Source organism: Polypterus senegalus, chromosome 11 (genome assembly GCF_016835505.1).
Source record: "Polypterus senegalus isolate Bchr_013 chromosome 11, ASM1683550v1, whole genome shotgun sequence".
Lineage (NCBI taxonomy): Eukaryota > Metazoa > Chordata > Cladistia > Polypteriformes > Polypteridae > Polypterus > Polypterus senegalus.
In genome coordinates this window covers 33,512,530-33,535,751 of record NC_053164.1, presented here as the reverse complement: position 1 = coordinate 33,535,751, position 23,222 = coordinate 33,512,530, and the positions used below count along the sequence as shown (strand labels likewise).

Below are 23,222 nucleotides of genomic sequence, written 5' to 3'. Positions count from 1 at the left end.
ACAGAACAGTCTTCCATTTTGCCACACTCCATTTTAAATGATCCCTGGCCCAGTGACAACGCCTGAGCTTGTGGATCTTGCTTAGAAATGGCTTCTTCTTTGTACTGTAGAGTTTCAGCTGGCAACAGCGGATGGCACTGTGGATTGTGTTCACTGACAATGGTTTCTGGAAGTATTCCTGAGCCCATTCTGTGATTTCCTTTACAGTAGCATTCCTGTTTGTGGTGCAGTGTCGTTTAAGGGCCCGGAGATCACGGGCATCCAGTATGGTTTTACGGCCTTGACCCTTACGCACAGAGATTGTTCCAGATTCTCTGCATCTATCATCATCAACTGTGCATAACATCATCCGAAGATTCAAAGTCTTTGCAATTTTTCGCTGGGTAACACCTTTCTGATATTGCTCCACTATCTTTCTGCGCAACATTGTGGGAATTGGTGATCCTCTACCCATCTTGGTTTCTGAGACACACTGCCACTCTGAGAAGCTCTTTTTATACCCAATCATGTTGCCAATTGACCTAATTAATTAGTGTTTATTGGTCTTCCAGCTCTTCGTTATGCTCAAATTTACTTTTTACAGCCTCTTATTGCTACTTGTCCCAACTTTTTTGGGATTTATTGACACCGTGAAATTTTGAATCAACATATTTTTCCTTTAAAATGATAAATTTACTCGGATTGAACGTTTGATCTGTCATCTACGTTCTATTACAAATAAAATATTGACATTTGCCATCTCCACATCATTGCATTCAGTTTTTATTCACAATTTGTTTAGTGTCCCAACTTTTTTGGAATCCGGTTTGTACAACTGCAAAACAGATACAAAAATGGATGGTTCTTCATCTATATTTTTTATATTTAAGTTTACTTAAACTTTAACACATATTTTTCCTAATAATTTTACTTAACAATCCTGTCTAATTTCAGCCAAGTTCACCCATTGAATAGGAAGTCATAAGGCCATTAAAACCCAAGAATCGTGTTATGTGCCAAAAGCACAGAAGGAGCTCTAATGTGCCAGGATATTTAAAGCGAAAGAGCACACAGGAATGTTCAAAATTCTCACAGGCAAAAGCGGACTGCAGGGTTTAAACCCAGATAGAGAGTTAATTCATCATGTTCCAAAAGTGAGGTCTTAAGGTTTGTCTCAGAGACTGAAAATAAACCTTTAGTACTAAGTATTTCAACATGTTGGTTATCACAATCGTGAAATCTACTTCCAAAGACTACTGTATATTTCTGTAATAACTTTCTGTTGTATCACAGTCAGAAAATTAAAAGACAAAGATTCCCACCTCAGCAACGTCCCGCACAGCTTCTTCAAAAAGTGGTAGGACATCATAATTCCCATCACGTTCCATTAGCCAAGCCTTACACATCCAATACCGAGCAAACTTTTTCGCAACAGGCATGCGAGCCATGATGTCAAGCACTTCCTCTGATGGACACCCCTGTGATTAAAGTGATTGTAGATTAAAATTCACTTAGTAAAAAATTTCAGCGATAATCATTTGCAGGTCACAAATATAGACTGATCAAATGTCGAAAGTAGTATATCAAATAATTATATATCACAACTCCACCCCCAACCTACAAAAAAAAAACAAAACAAAACAAAAAACACCACCACACACAATACACACTTTATTCCACATACTATAGTGTACAAGTAGAGTGGCGTTTGCATTCCCCCCACCCCCCAAATTTTTCTATATGCCTCTAGGCACCCTAATTCTCTGATATATCAGCGATCATCACTGTATCACCAAGCCACTACATTTAAATTGATATTTACATGCATCACTCCCCCAAACCAGACATATAATTTAAGGGTACCAACTTTTTATTTAAGAAAAAGAAGGGGTTTGACTAAACAAGGATTCATGGCAAAAAAAAAAAAAAACACATTTAAAACAACTACAACAGGAGTTTATAAATTTAATGGAATACTCCAAACAAAAATGACATTTTTTTATCTATTAATCCATGTAGTTTGTAGTGATGACAGAGAAAAATATTTACGTTTACATGAAGAATTGAGATAACTTTTCTGATATAACTGGTGTCAATGGTGACCAACACAAGACAAACAGTATCAAAAAAGTCAGTGAAAAAAATCTCATGGTGCATGCGTCGCATAATCCATATATCAAGACATCTAGTTGTATGCTAACAATGTCCAAAAAAATAATCCTTTTATATAAAAATGATAGGGATTGTCCTTCCGTTCCGTGAGTGCTACGCAGGCGCGGAGTTTCACACACGCCCCGTCCATTTTGCAATGCACAATGGGATTTGTAGTTTCGTTTTTCCAGGTAAAAGATGATTTTCTACTCCAGACTGTGCGATATCTTCTTCTTCTTTCTTACTATATAAAAGCAATCGGGATTGTCCTTCTGTCCCGTGAGCGGAAAGCGTAGTGATATTCCGCTTATCAAAGACTTATTACTTGCAGCTTGAGATACGAAGCGACATGATGTGAGCAGAGTTTTGGTGCTCCCATCATTCCCTTGCTTTTGTGCACGATGCGCTGGAAAAATGGACAAAATTATGTCTCTGGAAATAATTAATGTTGATGGAGTACAAATGCCTCACCGCGTAGTAAATATCAGGGGGGTTCAAAAGGGTGACCTCAATATAGAAAAAAAGTTTACATTTCATCACAAAAATAACAGAAACTACAAGTATTAAAGTAATACAGCTCAAATGCAATACAACCAAATTAATGAGTTTGTATAAAATATCAAATTGATCTACATATTGAATTGCCTTAAGAAATAGTCAACTTAAAAGTCGGTTGCCTTAAAAGGCGGGTCAGCCTAGTTTTTAATAAAACATTGTTAAATAAGCCAATTCTGAAAAATACTCTCACAAATGAAAAAATAGCACACACTCTCATTCAAAACAACATCATTCATTGGTCAGGCATCCAGCCTAGTAACAGCTTACTCTTTGGCTAACACTGACCTTCACATGATATTAACAAAAAGTATGTGCTAAGAGGAATGCAGAACTAAATGTTACAAATTAAAGAAAAACAATAGAAAACATCATCAGGAAAAGAAAATACCTTGTACTTTTGAATGTCTGACAAGCTTAATCAAGGAGAAGGTCAATTTTTATCATATAGTTTCACCAACTGCCAATAAGTAATCCCGAGGCACTCCAGTTGTGGGTCACCGCTATGAACAGAAATGTAACAATGGGAGACAGGCCTTCAATTCAAATGCTCATTCGCATCCGAGTGCATTCCATTTTTATACACAAGAGTGTTTTCTGGAGGCGATTTAATTAAGAATGTTTTAGATAAAAAAAAAGTGTGTTTGGGATATTGGCATCATATGACTGAATGACTCGACATATTGATTATGCAAAACGAGCAGCGCCACAATTTCATGGACATTTCTGTGGAAGTTTGCCATTGTCCAGTGATCACCATAGACCCCTATTGTATCATGAACTGTGTTTCCACCATGGGACAAGCATGACAACATTAGATACATTTTTTTCTCTGCCATCATTACAAACAACATGGGGTAAGCAGCATTAATAAATAACACTTTTGGATGGAGTATTCCTACTCCAACCCTCATCTTGCTGGATTCAATTCTGTGCTTTTTTGATGTACCTGTGCAAATGATTTAGACTAACCAGATCTGCTTCATTTCATCAAAGCTAATATTAACCTATACCAATGAGAAAGCCCTGGGTGTTTATCAGACTTGGGTGTGTACCTTGTGTATTAGTTCCAAGCAGTCTGACAGCATACGATCAATGCTGGTCACCAGGCTATTAATGGCATCCTCTTCTTCTATGGTAGCCCAGAATGATTGTTTCGTCGGAAGTTCATTTTTTACCTCCACTTTTTTCACAGGTGTGGGCATTGGCGGTCGTTTATATGCTTTGCCTTTGGCTTTCTGCCATTCTTGCAACTTTCGGCTGAAAACAAATGTTAAATAAAATTTAGCAGTTGGACCAAGAAGTACATTTATTATTTAGCTAAACCAAGTAGACCAATTGTATAAATAAAATATGCTTCTGCAGGCAATGTTTTAGTTAGAGGTACATCTGAGCTAATCTCTTATAAAATAGCATAGACCAGATGACATCCTCAGATGCAATAAATTGCATTGCTAAGAGAGTCAATCATTTAAATCTTTATCCAGAAAAATGTATGCATTACTAACCTTATTTTTAAGTGTTACTGGTAAATAAAAAAAAAATAAAGACAAAGGCTGTTATACTTAATAAATGACAAAAAAGGCAAACATCACAAACTGGCAAAATTCATCAATGACTAAAGCATAGCAATCTTGTAAGACTATTTTAAAAACATTCAGGCAATTTTATATCAAGTGGCTCAATACATATTTAAATAAGCTGATGCACTTATATCTCATAAAAACACTTGCAGGTACAGCTTGTAAAGGCATGCTTGAAGACAGTAAAACTACACATTCTTTTAAATAGGTTGTTTAAACCTGTGTTGACTTCACATTAAACAGTTAAAAAAATACATTTAATTGAAATGTCTGTCAGTCATTTTCTAAACTGCTTAAATCCTGAGCAGAATCATAGCGGTGCTGGAGTATATGCCAGCTAGTATTGGGCGCAAGGCAAAAATAAAATCTGAACAGGACATCAGTCCATTGCAGATTTAATTGGAATGGAACATTATAAAAAGGGAAAAAACACTTGATAGCTAGAGATGTATGATACTGCCTATGCAAACTATCAGAACATTCTGGTGCTTTAATAAGACGTTTATGTGTGCCCTTAATGTGGATGTTAAGCTATAGCTTGCTTTGTAAAGGGGTGACCATTTAGTTGTATAAAAGTATCTCTCAAACCTTGACTGGAATAGTGGTTAAATTATAAGATGGACAAGCAGAAAAAAGGCTATTTAAAATTCACATAAAAGTTACTAGACTAATTCTATGATTGCAAGGTGTGAATGATGTAGGAAGACCTTGTCTTGTGTAAATGGTCAGACTATGCAGCACCTTTAGCAAGAGGTCCATTCTAAAATGATGCTCTAGGGCAAGCATCCACGAGTCTGTGCTATAGTGGACATTAGACTTTACAACAAATCCTCTGGTTGGAACATGTTCTTCGGCAACTTTATTTTGATAATTTGTACATAATGGGTTTTTTTATTTACTGTTTACAGTGTATTGCTTGCATACATTTGACTGTTGCTGTATGGGCTGCAGTTTCTCCCAGGTTCAAAAAACATCCTCCTGTGCCTATCTATATTAGGAAACATTAAGAACAGAGAAAGTAAAGCTAATGGCAGTTGCTTTAAAACAAGCAATTCAGTAAGGCTGACTCACGGAATCATACACCTTGAAAAATAACGGTCTTTCAGGATCTAAGTTATAGTATATGAGCATATGAAAAACAAGATAAATACTGTACATATGCTAGTTTGAAGTAAAAGGTGTTTTCCTTTCAAAAAATAAAAAAATAAATAAATAAATCAAATTCCGTCCCAGCTATTATCAAAATGATCAATATAAAACTCTGGGAACCATTGTCTATTTTGGTACCACCAAACAAAGGAAAAGTTCACCCGGGATGGGATATCAGTCAATCTCTGAATATAGACAAACACACACACCTTTACAAAACCATAATACAAGAAGAGAGGTCATGCAGACACCAGATGAAAGTTACAACTTCATGCCAAAATTCAAACCCAGGATTCTGAAGCTGTGCTGATATTTAAATTCTATAAACTGTCTGTATTATGCAGATTGTGAGACTGACGTATCCAGCTTGGCATGGATGCAAGTTGGGTTGTGTGGGCAAGAATTCCTTTGCTGAATAGATGCTCTGATTGATCTTGGTAATTCACTGGACCAAATACTACAAATGGGATTGAATTACCCTCTCCCAAAAAAATCAACAGTCTCAAACTGTAAACAATAAAATAATGACCTTAACCTCGAGGAAAGGTATTTTAATCTAGAATGACTACTTAAGGGCAAGAGAAAAAAAAAATACTGCATGTAATCATTTTGTTGCACATGTTCTTGCTGTCAAGTCAATTTTATTTATAGAGGACACTTCAAACAACAGCTTCCATAAATACACCAATATATACAATGATGCATACATATACATACAAGTTCTAAGGCAAAAATATAGTCTTTCAGGCCGGACTTAAGGGACCAAAGTTGGTCCCAACCTAAGATAAAAGGGTAGACTATTACAAAGCAGTAAAAACACAGTCTCCTCTAAAACCAAGTGTAGAACTTGGCACAAGCAATAACCTCTGGTCAGAGGACCTCCGTGATCATGAAGAAGAGTTCGAGTGTAAGAGGTCAGTAAGATAAAAGGGAGTTAAAGCATTCAGGAACTTAAAAACAAACAGTAAAATTTTAAACACAATCCTGTAGCACACAGGAAGCCAGTGAAGAGAAGCTAAGACTGGTGAGATGCGATTTTGTTTTCAAGTGCTTGTTAGAAGCTTGGCAGCAGCATTCTGGACTAATTGAAGATGAGCAAGGGGTAACTGATTAACTCCAATGTATAAAGAGTTGCAATAGTCAAGCTGAGAAGAGACAAATGAATTAATATTTCAAAATCATGTACAGAAAGAAAGGGCTTGACCTTAGCCAATACACTGAGCTGACAGAAACAGGCTTTAACAATGGGGTTAAATTTGTTTATCAAATTTGAGGGCATTATCAAAAATCAGGGTTTACAGTACATTATCAAAGGCACATGATTACTTGCAGGAGTACAATAAAGAAGATCCAAAACACACAATCTGTTTTTTGTTGTTTTTTTTTATTAACTAAGAAACTTTAGCAGCATTCAGCTTTGAATGTCTTTCAGACATTCCAATAATTGTTTATGAGAATTTGTTTCAGAAGAAGATATACCTGTGTAGCAATGGAAAGAAATATTGTGTTTTTTAAATATTGATCCTAAGGGCACCATGTACATTCCAAAGCAGATCCTTGTATACCCACATACTGCTCAAGACGGCTGATAAGGGTGTCAAATCAAATGCTGCACTTAGATCTAACAGCAACAAGACAGCGGTATCCCCAGAGTCACATATCAATAGGAGATTGCTTAGAACCCTAAAAAAGTGCTGACTCTATGCTGTGGTGTGTCTTAAAACCAGATTGAAATACTTTAAAACTGCCATTTTCATTTAAAAAGGTTTGCAGCTGTTGAAAGACAACCTTCTCCTTAATTTTAGAAAGAAAGAGCAACATAAAGAGGAGTCTGAAGTTCAAAAAGTTTGTAAAATCCAGATTTCTTTTTTTTTTAATTAAAGGCTGCACCACGGCACGGCCAAAAAAGGCTGGGACTGAACCAGTCTCACGACAGCTATTTATAACGTACAAAATGCTAGACACAACCACTTCAAAAACATCTTTAAAATGATAAGCAGGAACAATATCTAGCGGACAAGTTGTGGGCTTAAGGTGACTAATTACTTGTGTCAAAAAAGGGAAAGATACAGACTCAAATTGATGAAAACCAGCTGTACATGTAGGAGGGACAGACAGGTCATCAAGAGAGTTAATGTGGGATCTAATGTTATCAACATTTTGAAGAAAAGAAAAAAAACAAAAACAAAAAGTCAGTAAAATAATGTGTTTTGAATTCAGGTACACAGCAAATCACCAGTAGTATAACATGCATATAGGATGGTGAAATTGCATGTCCACTCAACATGTGCAACACATTGCAACTATCCAGTGCCATGATAAAAAAGAATGTACCTGTATTAAAATACAGAACTTCATTTTAATTAATAGAATAAATAAAAAAAAAAAATCTTACCTGATGTACTACTTAGCTTACTCCCATTTTTATGTTCTCAAAAACCGCATGCTCATGCCCATTAAAAATGTCAATGTTTACATATGGCTGTTACATGTAATCAACGTACATCTCTGCATGGATTTGTGCAGATACATATTACACACACCGGTTATGTAAAATGAAAACTTCAAACTATATATGGCACTATTGTTCCTATACATACATTATACTTTTAAATGTTAATTTAGTTCTGATGATTTTGCTGTGCAGCTTTTTTCTCACCACATTTCTTTTGGTAACAAAATGCTGAAGGAAAGGGCAACCTCATTCACTGACCACCAAACATCAAATGCCACCTGAAACATGCTATTTTTACACTAGACACCAAGCAGCTAGTGTGTTAGTAAAGACAATTATTAGTGCAAAGCATATTCGGAAAATGGTTTATGGAATTATTCAGCTATTGTTGATTCATTAGAAATGGTCAGAGATCCTGGGCCGTAGCCTTTCACCAAGCAGCAGGAAACAAATTCCCAAAAACCGATACTGTTGCATACATATTCCAATAAGCAGGCATATGATACTTACATCCTTTCTTCCTCTTTGGCAGTAAATCCATGTATGCCATCAGCCAGCTTGTTTACAGAATTTTCCTTTGAGCTTAGTTGAGACTGTCTAGATGGCAAATTGGGCAATGAGGATGGCCTGGTAGTCATCGTATTGCTTGCCACTGGGTGGTTATTCTCCTTTTTGCATATACTACGTTTATTGGAAAGTATTTTTTTATTTCCCTCAGCAGATTTTACATTGTTTTTCAATTCACTAGGTTCCCGTCTTGAAAAGTGCATGTCAAAGGTTGCAGAAGAAGGTCTGTTCTTATCTGTGAAGGCAGCAGTCCGAGAACCAAGCGTACGTCTGTCTGTAACTTTACGTGCACTTACTCTATCACAGGATTTGATACGTGCCTGACTTTGAAAAGATCTACGGGAATGTCCGCTTGAGAGTGGGATCATGGATTTCTGGTCTTGGACTGCAACAGTCCTGGAACTCTGCCCGTCTGTCTTGCAGTTGCTCTTTGCTTCTTCTGGTCTCCTTCCAGCGAGGGCAGTTTTTGTACCCACTACCCTAGAAGACAGCCGTGTGGCTCTTAAGTCTCCAAATGATCGAAATGTGCCAGAGTCTTTAGCAAATTGATTGGCTGTGGTTTTATTGTGAACATATGCTCCCTCCCCTGCTCTTTTAACTGCAGTCCTTACAGAAGGTAGCAGTTGGGTCCTTGAGGAGGGCTGCAGAGTGGCACTGGAAGGCCGATGGTTTGGAATTAAACCTTTTGCAGACAGATGTTGCCGTGATGCTCCAGAAACCCTAAGGTTTTCCAAAGGTACACATGCAGATCGACTAGGGGGCTTTGCTGCAGAACTACTTGGCAAGGGCTTGGAGGAAACAGAGGTCTTCACAGATGGTCTTGAAATCAGAGTGCTTGAATTCCAAGGCTTACGGTCATCAATAGACACAGCATAATTAGAACAATTTGCGCCGTTTCCGATCTTGCTCTTATTCACTATTGATTTAGACACAGTAGGACAGGAATTCTCTTTATCTTTGCTGGCCTACACAATTAAAAAAAATAGTAATAAAAAAATAAACACACAAAAAAAAAAGACAAGTCAAATATCACCTATTACTTTGAACAATGAATTTCAATAATTCAGAATACATAACCAAGGATTCAAAAGTACAGAATACAATGGAGTCAGAATTAGATCTATAAATCCATTAAGAGATACCTGAATCAATGAAGTTCCAGCAGGAAATATTCATTGCTAACTTTTAAGCTGTAACAAATTGCATACATTTTTCTCATATTATACATATCATTCATGTATTAATCGCATGGTTGCTTGAAAGCACAGAATGGACCGGAGGATTTAGTTCAAGAAAATGGAGCTGATAACAACAAAGCAATTTGTTCACATTTGCCTTTGTTGAACATTATGGAAAGGAGAAAAAAAGATCACAATAAAAAGGACTTAAATTTAAATGCAAATAAAAAAAATTTAAAAAAACATAAAATCAACGTAAATTCTGAATTAACAATAGAATGGTTGCATTATATGAAGAAGTCTCGTATGTTTGCAGTTCACTGTGTGTTTCCACACAGCTAAAGCAGCCGAATATCAAACTTAACACCTGTGCAACAACGCATTCTCTTCTGGAAAATTGTTATAGACTGTGCATATTATTTTTATAGCGGTACAATGGTTCAATGTTATCACTGCTAGCACTGAGAGACCCAATCATTTTCTGTCTGGAGTGTGCTTGTTCTTCCCATGTATGTGTGTATAAGGTTCTCTCCAGATCAACCACTTCAATCAGTAATACCTCAAGTTTACATTCACTTAGGTTTGGCTATCGGTGTTCTACCATGGTTTGAAGTAAAGATGTTACTCAGGACCGTGGACAAATGTATATGGTTATTAGATCGTTAACATCCTAAAAAGGGTGTTTTTGTGTACATATAGTTACCGATATGAGGTGACAGGGATTGGCTAAAGATGTTTGCACAACATCATAATTTTAAGTTGATTTATAAAGGAACTTTGTGGTACATCACTCATGCAGTTATAAATTAATTTTTTGGGGCATATGCAGTTTTAGCCTTTAAAGTGTGAGCAAACTATTAGTCTAAGCAAAGTTTTAAACACAAGGCACCCGATTTGTCTGATGAAATGGCTCACCCAATTGCACTTCCCATATCCTGGGTTTTGCAGCTTCTGTTGCCAAGAAATAACTCTAAACTCAGCGAGTCAGGGGCTGTGGAGAAGTATAAGCTCTCACCAGTGTACTCTTATCGTTCAAGCCCTGGAAACCCATTCAGGATGTGGGTAACTTTTTTTTTTTCCAGGGACACCTTCATAGAATTATCTGCTGTCCCCTAGATGCCAAAGGACTTATAGGCAAGTTAAATACTTTCAATGGGATGTAAAGTACATTTCCTGTTTAGGGTGAGGAGGGAATGTATCCAAGTGGCCATGTGAAAAAATACTGGTACAATATTACTTCTCCTTGATCTGAGCAAAGTGATCCCAGCTTCATCTGCTAGACGTGGAATGCTAGTTAGTGGCATCATAATTTTATGGACTTTTGCTTTGCTTATTCCCATCTCAAGCACTAACAAAACTAGTTTGAGTTTTTATCTTTGTAAAAAGGAGCCCTATACTGCCCTCTTGAGGGCTTGAGCTTTCCATAGCCCACCTTAGTGCCTCTTATTCTGAGTAAAAAGTGTTTGGTGGGGCTGCATTTTTTGTTCTTCACAATTACAAGCTATTATGTTGTTTGATTTGTTTTGTAATGTATGCATCTGCAACAAGGCTTAATTAAAAAAAGCAGTTTTCACCATTTCTCTAACAATATTATATATATATATATATATATATATATATATATATATATATATATATATATATATATATATATATATATATATATATATATATACACACACATATATATATATTATGTATGTAGATTTTCACACATTCTATTAATTGATATTGGCAATTAAACACTGCGTAAATGTAAATGGACTCACAGGTTTTAACCATTTTAAATCATTATTTGCACTACAGCCTTTTGTTGTTAAAATGTACATTTACTAAATTATGCAGGTATGTTTCCATCAGTGAATCAGCTAGACATTAGTAATTCTTGAGGTGTAATTATAAAATATAGATTACTATTTTAATTATGTAGTACTTGTTTCTTCCAAAAAACCTATGCTGTTTGACACACAGCAACAAATAATAAACACAGTACAAATCTTTATATAAAAAAATCCTACTGTTTACTAAGCAGCAATTTTAAATTAGTATTTTATCTTTTATTTTTCCAATTAAAAGTATAAGCTTCTGTACTTTAAAAAAGCCTGCTGTCCAAACTCAAGCAGTATTGGTTTTAATTTAAATGACAAAATAAAGATATAAACTTGCCTGAACAAGGGGCCTGAATTGCTTTGAAAACTTGCATATTGTAATCTTTCTAGTTAGCCAATAAAAGGTGTTATTTTGTTTCACTTATCACTACATCCATAACGGCTAACATGGCACAACACCCTAATACTATGAAGCTTAGAAAAGCAGAGGCTGAAAATATCGATTTTTGTGATTGGCCTCTTTACCAATCAATTTTTTTTTTTTTTCTTTAAGTGAAAAATCTGATTCTGATTGGCAGCCAATCAATCAGAGCATGCCTACTGATTACTCATCTCCCATCCGAGATGCACTGTTATTACTGAGGGATCACCTCACCTCTCACCCCCCCAGCAACTCTTCTTCCCGAGATGACACAACTGGGATGGGTACTTTGGACAATAGGAATAACAAGCAACATTTCCTACTACTCTTAAAAAGGTTCTTGTGTTGTGAATGAGACAAATTACAAGTCCCGAGGTACAGTTAGGATATGAGTGATTTTATATTTGAACTTTTGTAAAATTCTCCTTATTATTACACCATGTGGGTCTGTGGGACATGTATTTATCATTTTCATATTTTTTTCTGCAGCTTCTTTTACTTGTCAGGTGTGGGGAAGTTCTTATGGACTACTATATGTGGTTATGTGGCCGATACTGTGGAACCCTACTAAAAACCCATTTTTTAATTTGGCTTTTTTTGTAGATACGTTGTAGTTGTATTCTTAGTACACTGTTTAGGCAAAGAATTATCATACTGTTCAGGGTTTGAAATCTTTACTAATCTCTACTTTCTTTTCTAATAAAAACTGCAAACTGACTAAGGAGCTGTGTAGCCACCTGTTATGCAAGAATGAAGGTGGGTGACACTGCTGTCCATGAGATTTGACTCATCGAATCCTCTCAGACAAAGCCTGGAGACAATGTTAAATGACTTAAGAACATTTATGTTTGGTAGAATGGCCAAGGGGGTCTGGGTGGTCTTTTGGCCTTGGAACCCCTGCAGAGTTTTTTTCACCCCCTTCCAGCTTCACTGGATTGGTTTGGTTTTTTTGGTTTTTTTTTTGTCCTCCTTGCCATCTGACCTCATCACAATGCTCATCTTTAAAGACTTAAATATTGTATAAAAGAATGCTATCTTTCTACTAATTACAGTATATGTCTATGCTTTATAAGTATGTAAGGATTTATTTACTTTTTCTTTGTTACTTACTGATTAATATTCTTACCAAATCTTGTTTTTTCCTTAAGTGTAACTTTACCTTTGACATCTTGCAAAGCACTTTGAGTTACATTCTTTACGTGAAAATATGCTATATAAATAAATGTTGTTGTTACCAGATTAACGCTGCTATGCAGTCTTGTGCCAAACATCCATAACTAATTATGCTTTACAAAAACTACAGGAAATGATTTCAATGGTAATATTAGTTATTTGATACTTACCACACGTGAAAACGTTTGGCAGGATGACGTTGGTAGTACCTTCTTTGTATTTGGGATATCCCTTAGATAAGGTCTGCAGATATGAACACACCCCACAGGTGAGGCAAATGTTTTGTTATAAAAAGGTAGACACTTTGCTAATGCAGTTTAAATTTTAACTTTATATTTTTACAAATCACCTAAATGTGTTAACATTATAAAAGATTCACCATGTTATTAACTGTCAAATGCGAATATCTGTACAACAAAAAGAACTTCACACTCAAAATACAATTTTGCTTGGAAATACCAATACTTAACGCCACTATAAAGCTTTAAAAAAGCCTTTATTACAGCGATGATAAGCTCAATATTATTTGTTCTTATTAGATTACTTCATATTAGACATCTACGTTGATGCTTTTATATTTGTGTACTATATGGCTGAGCTGTATGGTGGTGGATAGGGGGTCCCTATTCATCATTCTACTCTAGAAACAGTGGCTGGTGACCAAAGCCATCATACATTAAAGACAGTAATAAAAATTCTCTGCTGACAAGTGAGCGGTCCCCATTAGCTGCAAAAACCTGTGTGGCTATCCAAAAACCACGTTGTTAGTGCTTTTCTCAATACTAGATGCTTAATGAAGTTTAGAAAAGCCATGCATTACTAACAGTGTTTCTTCCTCCTGGGAACAAATAAAGTTCTATCTATACAGTATATCTATCTAAAATAGTAAAGACCAGGTTTGACACTACAACAGGTTCAAAAGCAGTGTGTACATAGCATCTTCACAAACCCTTTGTCAACACATATAGTGTCCTTCATAATGTTTGGTACAAAGACACATTTTTCCTTGATTTACCCCTTTGCTCCAAAGTTTAAAATTACTACACGTATTACTACATGCCCCCCTCCACCCCCACCCCCATTTCAGAGCACCATAATGTCTGGGACATATCAATGGTAAGTATATTAAAGCAGTTATATTCACTACTTTGTTTTATATCTTTTGTATCCAATGACTGCTTGAAGTCTACGATTCACAGACATCAACAGGTGCCGAGGATCTTCTCTGGTGATGCTCCGCCAAGCCTCTAATGGTGCCATGTTCAGCTCCTGCTTGTTCCTTTATGTTTTCTCTTCAGCATATGAAAGATATGCTCAATTGGATTTAAATCGGGGGACTATCTTGGCCATTCAAGAAAATTCCATTCTGGAGCTTTGAAAAACTGTACTGCCTTAGCAGTAAGTTTGAGATTATCTTGTTGTAGGATGAAGCACTGTCCAACTTGCCATCCAAGTTTGGAAGCATTTGCTGGAACCTGAGCAGATAAGATTTCTATATACCCCAGAATTAATTGTGCCACAGTCATCAACAGTTCCATCATCAATGAAGTGAAGCCAATATCTGTGACAGCCATACATGCCCAAGCCATAACAGCACCTGCCACCAGGTTTAACAGATGAGGTGGTATGCTTTGGATCTTGGGCAGTTCCGTTTTATCTCACCATTGTCTTCTTGTCATCACTTTGATACAGGTTAACCATCGTCTCATCTGTCCACAAGGCGTTTTTCCAAAATCCTGCAGACACTTTAAAGTATGTTTTCACAAAACTGTAATCTGGCTATCCTGTTTTAATGGCTAACTAGCAGTTTTCATCTTGCAGGGTGGCCTCTCTCTTTCTGTTCATGAAGTCTTCTGCAGATAGTGGTCTCTGACACATGCACATCTGCCTCCTGAAGACTGTTTCTGATCCGTCAGACAGGCATTTGTTTTTTTTTATATATACATATAAATATAGTGAAGATTCTTCTGTGATTAGCAGTGGGGGTCTTCCTTGGGCTACCAGTCCCTTTGTGGTTACTGAGCTCCCAAGTGTCTTCTGTCTTCTTAAGACTATTCCAGATAATTAATCATAATTTACTGATGTATTTAATTTTTTTTTTTTTTTACTTTGATTTTTCCAACCTCATAATAGCTTATTTGACTTTCGTTGGAACAGCTCTCACCTTCATGTTCAACAGCAGCTACTACAGACTACAAAGGGTAAAAAGCAAGCCTAGAAATCTTATGCCTGTGCAAATGAAGCAATGAAACTGACCTGTGTCATTTGTCCCAAACATTATGGTGCAACTGAACGGGTGTGGCATGGGGGGATGACGTATAAAATGTAATATCTATATGGTGTGACTGAACTTTATGCAAATATACTTAAAGTCTGCAATACGAAATTCAAACATGTCTGAATTGTTTGTGTAGTAATTTTAAACTGTGTAGCAGAGGGGGTGAATCATGGAAAATGTGCCTTTGTTCTCAGCATTATGGAGGGCACAGTATGTAATGGACTATTGATTCAGAAATGTACTTGGATACATTACATTTAGGCTTTCCTGGAGGCGAAGGGTGTTCCCACCGGATATCAAGCACATGTATATGGTAAAATTGGCACAACGTATAATCGTATGGCTGCTTTTGTTTATCCTGCAGCATCAGGGGCTCTTCAAAAGTAGCTTATAAAAAAACAATTCTATGTCCCAAGAGATCTGTCTGTACAAATTACACAATGTGTAATACAATTTTCATCTAATAAATATTTTTGCAACATGTCATTGAGTGCAGCATCAGCAGAATCAGTAAATGCAATACTAAACATTGCACCATCAATGGCTTAAACGTTTACAAGAAAAAAAATTAAAGGCCTTACTTGGGATTAGGTGGTTTCAGCTTCCCTTTGTTTGCAAGGTACTCCAGAAGTTTCTGCTTGCGCAGCTCTTAAAAAAATAAATAAATAAATAAATAAATAAATAAAGCAGACAATTTCTAATGAATAGGAAAGCACGCCATTTTTTTTAAACAATAATGTCTACTAACACATTAAGTGTACATATTGCTGCATGATGTCCAATTGGAAGAACTTTTGTCACTATGGGAATTGTATATTATACAAGAAAACTGAATACTGTTCCAAGAAGAAGCACACTTAAAAAGACAGATGCCACAGCATTGTAATCACTCTGGAAAAATGCCACAATGAAGTCAATGCAAGTAATTAGAATGGAAATAAATCCTACATAGCATAACTTGCTTGGTCCCAGCTCAGAACCAGTAGCATTTAAGTACTGTATATTTGATAGTTGTGGGAATGCTACAAGGATTCTAATATTTGGTTCCAAATTAATTGTCTTCTTACCTGGATGTCTGCCTACATACTTTTTGGGAGGAAGAGAACCAACTAATACAGCAAGTAGGCTGACAAATAACTTGACTAGAAATCACAAGTTTATAATCACATCACGGAGTTCACATTTCTTCTGAATTTACCCATTTTTACAGGTATTTTTAAACAAAAGCCTTCTTTATTCAGTTACTTGCAAAAACTGCACCAGCATAAAACACTGAAAGAAGCAGATAACATTTTATTTGTCCCCAAAGGGAAATTAACACTTTTCAGGAGCTCAAGAAAAATATAAATACTCTAACAAACAAGACGACCTCAAAGATACACAAGAACCTCTAGCTTGGTGGCTTGGATGATAAGAGAGATGTTGCCATCTACTAACAGGCTTGTAGGTGGGAGTATAATGAATCAGACTGTGGTCAGATTGGCCAAGTTGTGTTTATATCTTAAAAGCACTGGACATTTAAGTAAAGCAAGCCCAGATTGTGTCCATGACTGGAACATGACACATACAGTACTGACGGAAATTTGTCACAATTCCTTCCACCAGATTTCCCCTGGCTGAAGTGACCATTATTCCAAGGTCAGTAAGATGTATGATTAGTGTTGATAACAGAAATAATCACTTCTGTTGCCAGTTTCCTGTTGGCAGAGGGAAGAACAAAAACCATCAATTAAAATGATACAACTTACCTCCCTAGTCAGTAAAATGAAGGATTCCAATAGTTTCTATGTCTGGATCACATGTTTTACATTTAATTGTAATATGGACAACTTTTACACCATTGCTCATTCACAAAGATGTCCAGTCCCCCGCCTTACAATCAGATGAAGGGAAATAAAGTATCAGATGAAAACTGTTCAGCATTAAAATGGCAAATTGAATAATAAGTTTAAGCCAGTTCTCCACTATACACAAAATGCCACTATACCTGAATGAACCATGAAACTCCAAGATGTGCGTTTATCTGAAAACAATTGACTATTCCTTGTTATTCTGAGGCAGGTCAGTTCTGAAAACTTTGTGTCACTGTGATCCATGCTCTTCTCCATCTTTGGACAAGCTGATCTTTCAAAAAGGTGTAAGTGATGCAGTGCCAGTGTACTATGTCAATATTTAATATAAACCAGTTTATGGCCCACAGAGTCTCTTGCACACTCATATTTCCCAGAATTATGGTAGCCTTCAGATGTCATTTGTTCTTCCTGTGATATGTCTCAGATTTGCAACTTATCAAAAAAGAAGATGAAACAGACCGGTATTTGTATTTGCAATGACAGCAGGATATCCTCAATTTAAAATCCATTCATTAATTAATTTAAAATAAACAAACACCACCTGCCTTAGCCAGAGTGTTTAGTAATAGCTTTAGTAACAAAACGCTTCAATTCTCCTTTGCCTCATTCTTCTAAAAGTTCACATTCTTTTTTTACGTTCTAATTTTTAACTAGGTTTAGCTCATTAGGTCATAAAAATAAACACAGAAAACACCTGGTAAATATTTATGTCACTGTTTTTGTAGTACAATAAAATTACCAACATTCAAATAATTATGAAAAAAAAAATTACAACACAAATATATTCCTTTTCTTTCAAAATAGATATTATTGGAAAACCTGTCATCACTACTACTCATCATTTAAAACTGTAAATTGTGAGAAAATGTTAAATATATGAATGAATAATTGGGGGGGAGCATGTATACATAAAATCAAAGTTGGATAAAAATAAATCATAAGTGACAGTAATGTAAAATTAAAAAGTGAATGTAAACAGTCTGATAGTTCTTCTGTATAGGTATGTAAAAGCATAAAATGTAACAAAATATAACAAGTTCAAGAAATGGTGACACTGTTGCATGCTATTACCCTTGTGCTAGAATGTATATTTCATATACAAGGAGAAGGTGGGAGCGGAGGGTGCCTTCATCTATATGCTACGCCGATCCCTCTCCCACTTGACAGAGGCAGTGGTGCTGTAAGAATTATGTTTTTGGACTTCTCTAGCGCCTTCAACACCATCCAACCTCTGCTCCTTAGAGACAAGCTGACTGAGATGGGAGTAGACTCACACCTGGTGGCATGGATCGTGGACTATCTTACAGACAGACCTCAATATGTGTGCCTTGGGAACTGCAGGTCTGACATTGTGTTCAGCAATACAGGGGCGCCGCAGGGGTCTGTACTTTCTCTGGTCCAGTTCAATCTATATACAACAGACTTCCAATATGACTCGGAGTCCTGTCACATGCAAAGGTTCGCTGATGACACTGCTATTGTGGGCTGCATCAGGAGTGGGCAGTAGGAGGAGTACAGGAAGCTAATCAAAGACTTTGTTAAAATGGTGCGACTCAAACCACTTACATCTTAACACAAGCAAAACCAAGGAGCTGGTGGTGGATTTGAGGAGGCCCAGGCCCCTCATGGACCCTGTGATCATCAGAGGTGACTGTGTGCAGAGGGTGCAGACCTATAAATATCTGGGAGTGCAGCTGGATGACAAATTGGACTGGACTGCCAATACTGATGCTCTATGTAAGAAAGGTCAGAGCCGACTATACTTTCTGAGAAGGTTGGCATCCTTCAACATCTGCAATAAGATGCTGCAGATGTTCTACCAGACGGTTGTGGCGAGTGCCCTCTTCTACGCGGTGGTGTGCTGGGGAGGCAGCATAAAGATGAAAGACGCCTCACGCCTGGACAAACTTGTTAAGAAGGCAGGCTCTATTGTAGGAGTAAAGTTCGACAGTTTAACATCTGTGGCAGAGCGACGGGCATTAAGCAAACTACTGTCAATCATGAAGAATCCACTGCATCCACTGAACAGTGTCATTTCCAGGCAGAGGAGTAGCTTCAGTGACAGACTTTTGTCACTGTCCTGCTCCACTGACAGACTGAGGAGATCGTTCCTCCCCGACACTATGAGACTCTTCAATTCCACCCAGGGGAGTAAATGCTAACATTACTCAAAGTTATTGTCTGCTTTTTTTATTTTTATTTTTTTTCTTTCATTTTTTTTTATTTTTATTACTATTTAATTTAATATTGTTTTTTTGTATCAGTATACTGCTGCTGGATTATGCAAATTTCCCGTTAATTAGGATTAATAAAGTATCTATCTATATAAATCACCACCAAAGCAAAAAAGAACATCACTGTCTAAATACTCTTCAGGTTTACTAAACTTTATGCTTACACAGTATTTGCAAATATCTCAGCCAAATATCTGTTATCGCTGTAAGATGATATGTCAGTATTGCAACAGCATAAGCCAAAATGGCATGCAGTATTTGGATTAAGCATAAATAACTATGGCATACTCCATTAATCACTAAGTGTAGCCTGGAGTGTGTCTCAGTCATTGACAGAAACAGTTTTACCACTTTTGCCCTGTTATATGTAATCAAGCTTCAGACAGCCATGATGGTTCTTGAGGAGGAGCATCTGCTTTTCAGTTTAGATTCCTGATCAATATAATGAACCATTGTGCTCTGGAATATTTGCATTGTTTTACCCCAGGAGAAATCAGTTGTGGTTGCAGAAAATACCACATTAATTAGATCAATTTAATTTTATATCCAACATTTGGGATCTTCTTGTTCTTCTTTCGGCTACTCCCGTTAGGGGTTGCCACAGCAGATCATCCAAAATTGTTGTCCGCAGATTGATTTGGCAAAATTTTACACCGAATGCCCTTCCTGACGTAACCCTCCCCATTTATCTAATATGTGATATAAAACAGAGGTCCTGACGCTCTTGGTCACAAAACATCTCCAGGCATCTTTCGAAAACAAATTGCTTGTTTACCAATGTCCTATCTAAATTCTCCACCATGGCTTGGTCATTCTGCTCCTAATAACCACCTGTCTATAATGGACTCTCTTTCTCGTCTTATCATCACCTAACAGCTAAAGTGTGGTCAGCACACCGAGGCAAAAATGGCTGCCGTCACATTAGCCATGTGGATGCTACTCATGGGTGGTGGCTAAAATGGTACCCCGCTGTCTATGTATAGTGCTTTATAAGTTATAAAAGCACTATATAAATGTTATTAAATAGTTAAAGTGAATGCAACACTACATTGGAAAAATAATAGTGCGACAGGGTGCTTACACTAGGTATTTGATCATGTTGTAAAACCTTTTGTTGCACACAGTTTTATGTGGTGCCTTTCCTTTTAATAAATATAACTCAATGATTACTGTAAGAATAATTTTTTCTTGTGATAGCCTGCTGTAAATGGACATGTGTTATAGAGTAAAGGGGTAAGGGTTATCTGTTGTGGACATAACGTTACCAATCCAACACTAATAAGCAGTTGGCAATACAAAATGTGTCTTTGTGGGAGTTTTAGTTTTTTTCTGTTTATTTTTCCTTACTTTGTTTAGTTGTTATTCTTTAATATTATTGCCTTAATTGGTTTTCTTTTCTTGTAACTTTTTCCTTTGTCATCTTGTAAAGCACTTTGATCTACACTGTTCTATGAAAATGTGCTATATAAATAAATGTTAATAATCAAAATTAATAATTACAATTATAATATGAAGGGTAATACTTGACAATTGTTAATTTTGTAGTAATTTACACATCCCTAGATCATCACATTTCATATAATAAGAAAAACCCATCTAGTATTTTATTGGAGAAAACTAATCTAGACCTACTCAGACAATTTTGCATTTATCAAACATTTGAGTAGCTTGTTTCTGCACTTCTAATGGAGGGGATTTAGACATTCCATGAGAGTTGTCTCAGCCAATAGAGGACCACTACCTCTGAACTTGCCAGTGAATTAAAAGAAAACTGTGGATAATTACTTTGCCTGTTCAATTTGTTACTACTGCAAACCTCACTGCAAGTTATACAACGTTGGATTGGTCAATGCACTCTTGATGTTTTCCATTTAACGCATTTTATTAAAATGTAAAAAGAATGATTATGAAAATCACCATTTGATATTATAGAGAAATGGTGGCTCGCAAGTTAAGGATCTGCACTGGTGTCAGGAAGGTTGCCGGTTCAAGTCCCATTACTGCCAGAAGGGATGCTACTCAGTTGGGCCCTAAAGCTAGGCCCTTAACCTGAAAAATGCTCCAGGGGTGCTGTAAAATGGCTACCGGGGAGTCTGTCCCCAAAGGTCATGAGAAAAGACAGTACCAAAAAAAAAATAAAATAAAAAAGAGAGAGAGAGAGAGAGAGAGAGAGAGAGAGAGAGACACTAACTGGCAACTTTATTAGGTTCACCCGTTCAACTCCTTGTTAACAGCCAATCACAAGGCAACAACTCCATAGTATCATCATTGTCAAGATGACACACTGAAGTTCAAAAAGAGCTTGTGAATGGGGAAGAAAGGGGATTTAAGCGACTTTGGTACTGAGAACCATGCCACGTTTAGATGGGCTGGTCAGAGTATTTAGAAACTGCTGATGTACTGGAATTTTCATGCACAACCATCTCTATGGTTTACAGAGGAAAAAGATCCAGTTAGCGGAAGTTCTCTGGATGAAAAATATCTTGTTGATGCACAAGGGCAAAGGAGAATGGCCAGACTGGTTTGATCTGATAGAAAAGCAACAGTAACTCAAATAACCACTTGTAACAACCAAGTTATGCAGAAAAGCATCTCTGAACGTACAACATGTCAAACCTTGCAGCAGATGGGCTACAGCAGAAGGAGACCGCACCAGGTGCCACTCTTGTTAGCTAAGGACAGGCAACTGAGACTACAATTTACATGGGCTTACCAACACTGGACAATAGAAGATTGGAAAAATGTTGCTTGGTCTGAAGAGTTTCAACTTCTGCTGCGACATTCGAATGGTAGGGTCAGAATTTGGCGTCAACAACATGAAATGATGGAACCATCCTACCTCGTTTCAATGATTCAGGCTGGTGGTGGAGATGTAACTGTGTGGGGGATATTTTCTTGGCACATGTTGGACTCCTTAATACCAACTGAGCATCGTTTAAATGCCACAATCTGCCAGAGTTTTGTTTATGACCCTGCCCATCCCTTTATGACTATAGTGTACCCATCTTCTGATGGCTACTTCCAGCAGGAGAACGCTCCATTTCACAGAGCTCAAATCATCTCAAACTGGTTCATTGAACATGAAAATGAGTTCACTGTACTCAAATTTCCCCCACAGTCACCAGATCTCAATCCAATAGAAAGTTTCCAATACCTTGATGAATCTATGCCACAAATCATTATGACAGTTCTGAAGGCAAAAGGGGGTTCAACCCGGTACTAGCAAAGTGTACATTATAAAGTGGCCAGTGAGTGTATATTCCAGTCATTACATTTCAGTTGTTAAACCATAACTACTAGTTAGTCCAGTCATATTCATCCAGTTTTACCTGTCTATGTTCAGATGTCAGAGCATTAATTGAACTGTATGAATGTTAACTTATTTATTACATTATGGATTTAGGACTTTATATTAAAATTGATTACAGTCAAAGGGCACAACACTTTTTCAAAAGCATGGTAAAGGTGCTGTATTAAAAAAAATGTATTATAATTTATTAAAAGTCATTTGTTCAAAACACAGGAAATCCTCTGTGATGTACCTTATCACTATTACTTTTTACAGTTTTACTATTACTTTTTTTAAGTGACCTGACAGCTAAAAATGACCACTGTTCTGTTATCGAGTATGTTGATGACACCATGTTGATAGGATGCATATCTGAGAAGGATGAAAGCCATTATTTAAACCAGGGGGACTGTTTGGTAAACTAGTATAAAAAGAACTCTCTTATTTGGAAGGTCAAAGGGACCAAAGAAATTATCATTTCGCTTTAAGAGACAGAAATCTGTATGTTCACCCATCATTGTTCTTGAG

General features: G+C 36.7%; 1 protein-coding gene across 1 annotated transcript in view; it reads right to left on the bottom strand.

Annotated features, from left to right (window-relative positions):
• Nucleotides 1-23,222, bottom strand: part of ckap2l (cytoskeleton associated protein 2-like) — a 67,173-nt gene that overhangs the window by 32,029 nt on the left and 11,922 nt on the right. The window contains exons 2-6 of the mRNA XM_039768315.1: nt 15,900-15,966; nt 13,211-13,283; nt 8,383-9,404; nt 3,741-3,945; nt 1,302-1,457 (exon numbers count right to left, since the gene is read on the bottom strand). Of these exons, the coding sequence (XP_039624249.1) occupies nt 1,302-1,457; nt 3,741-3,945; nt 8,383-9,404; nt 13,211-13,283; nt 15,900-15,966 (1,523 nt within the window). The remainder of the gene's footprint in view (nt 1-1,301; nt 1,458-3,740; nt 3,946-8,382; nt 9,405-13,210; nt 13,284-15,899; nt 15,967-23,222) is intronic.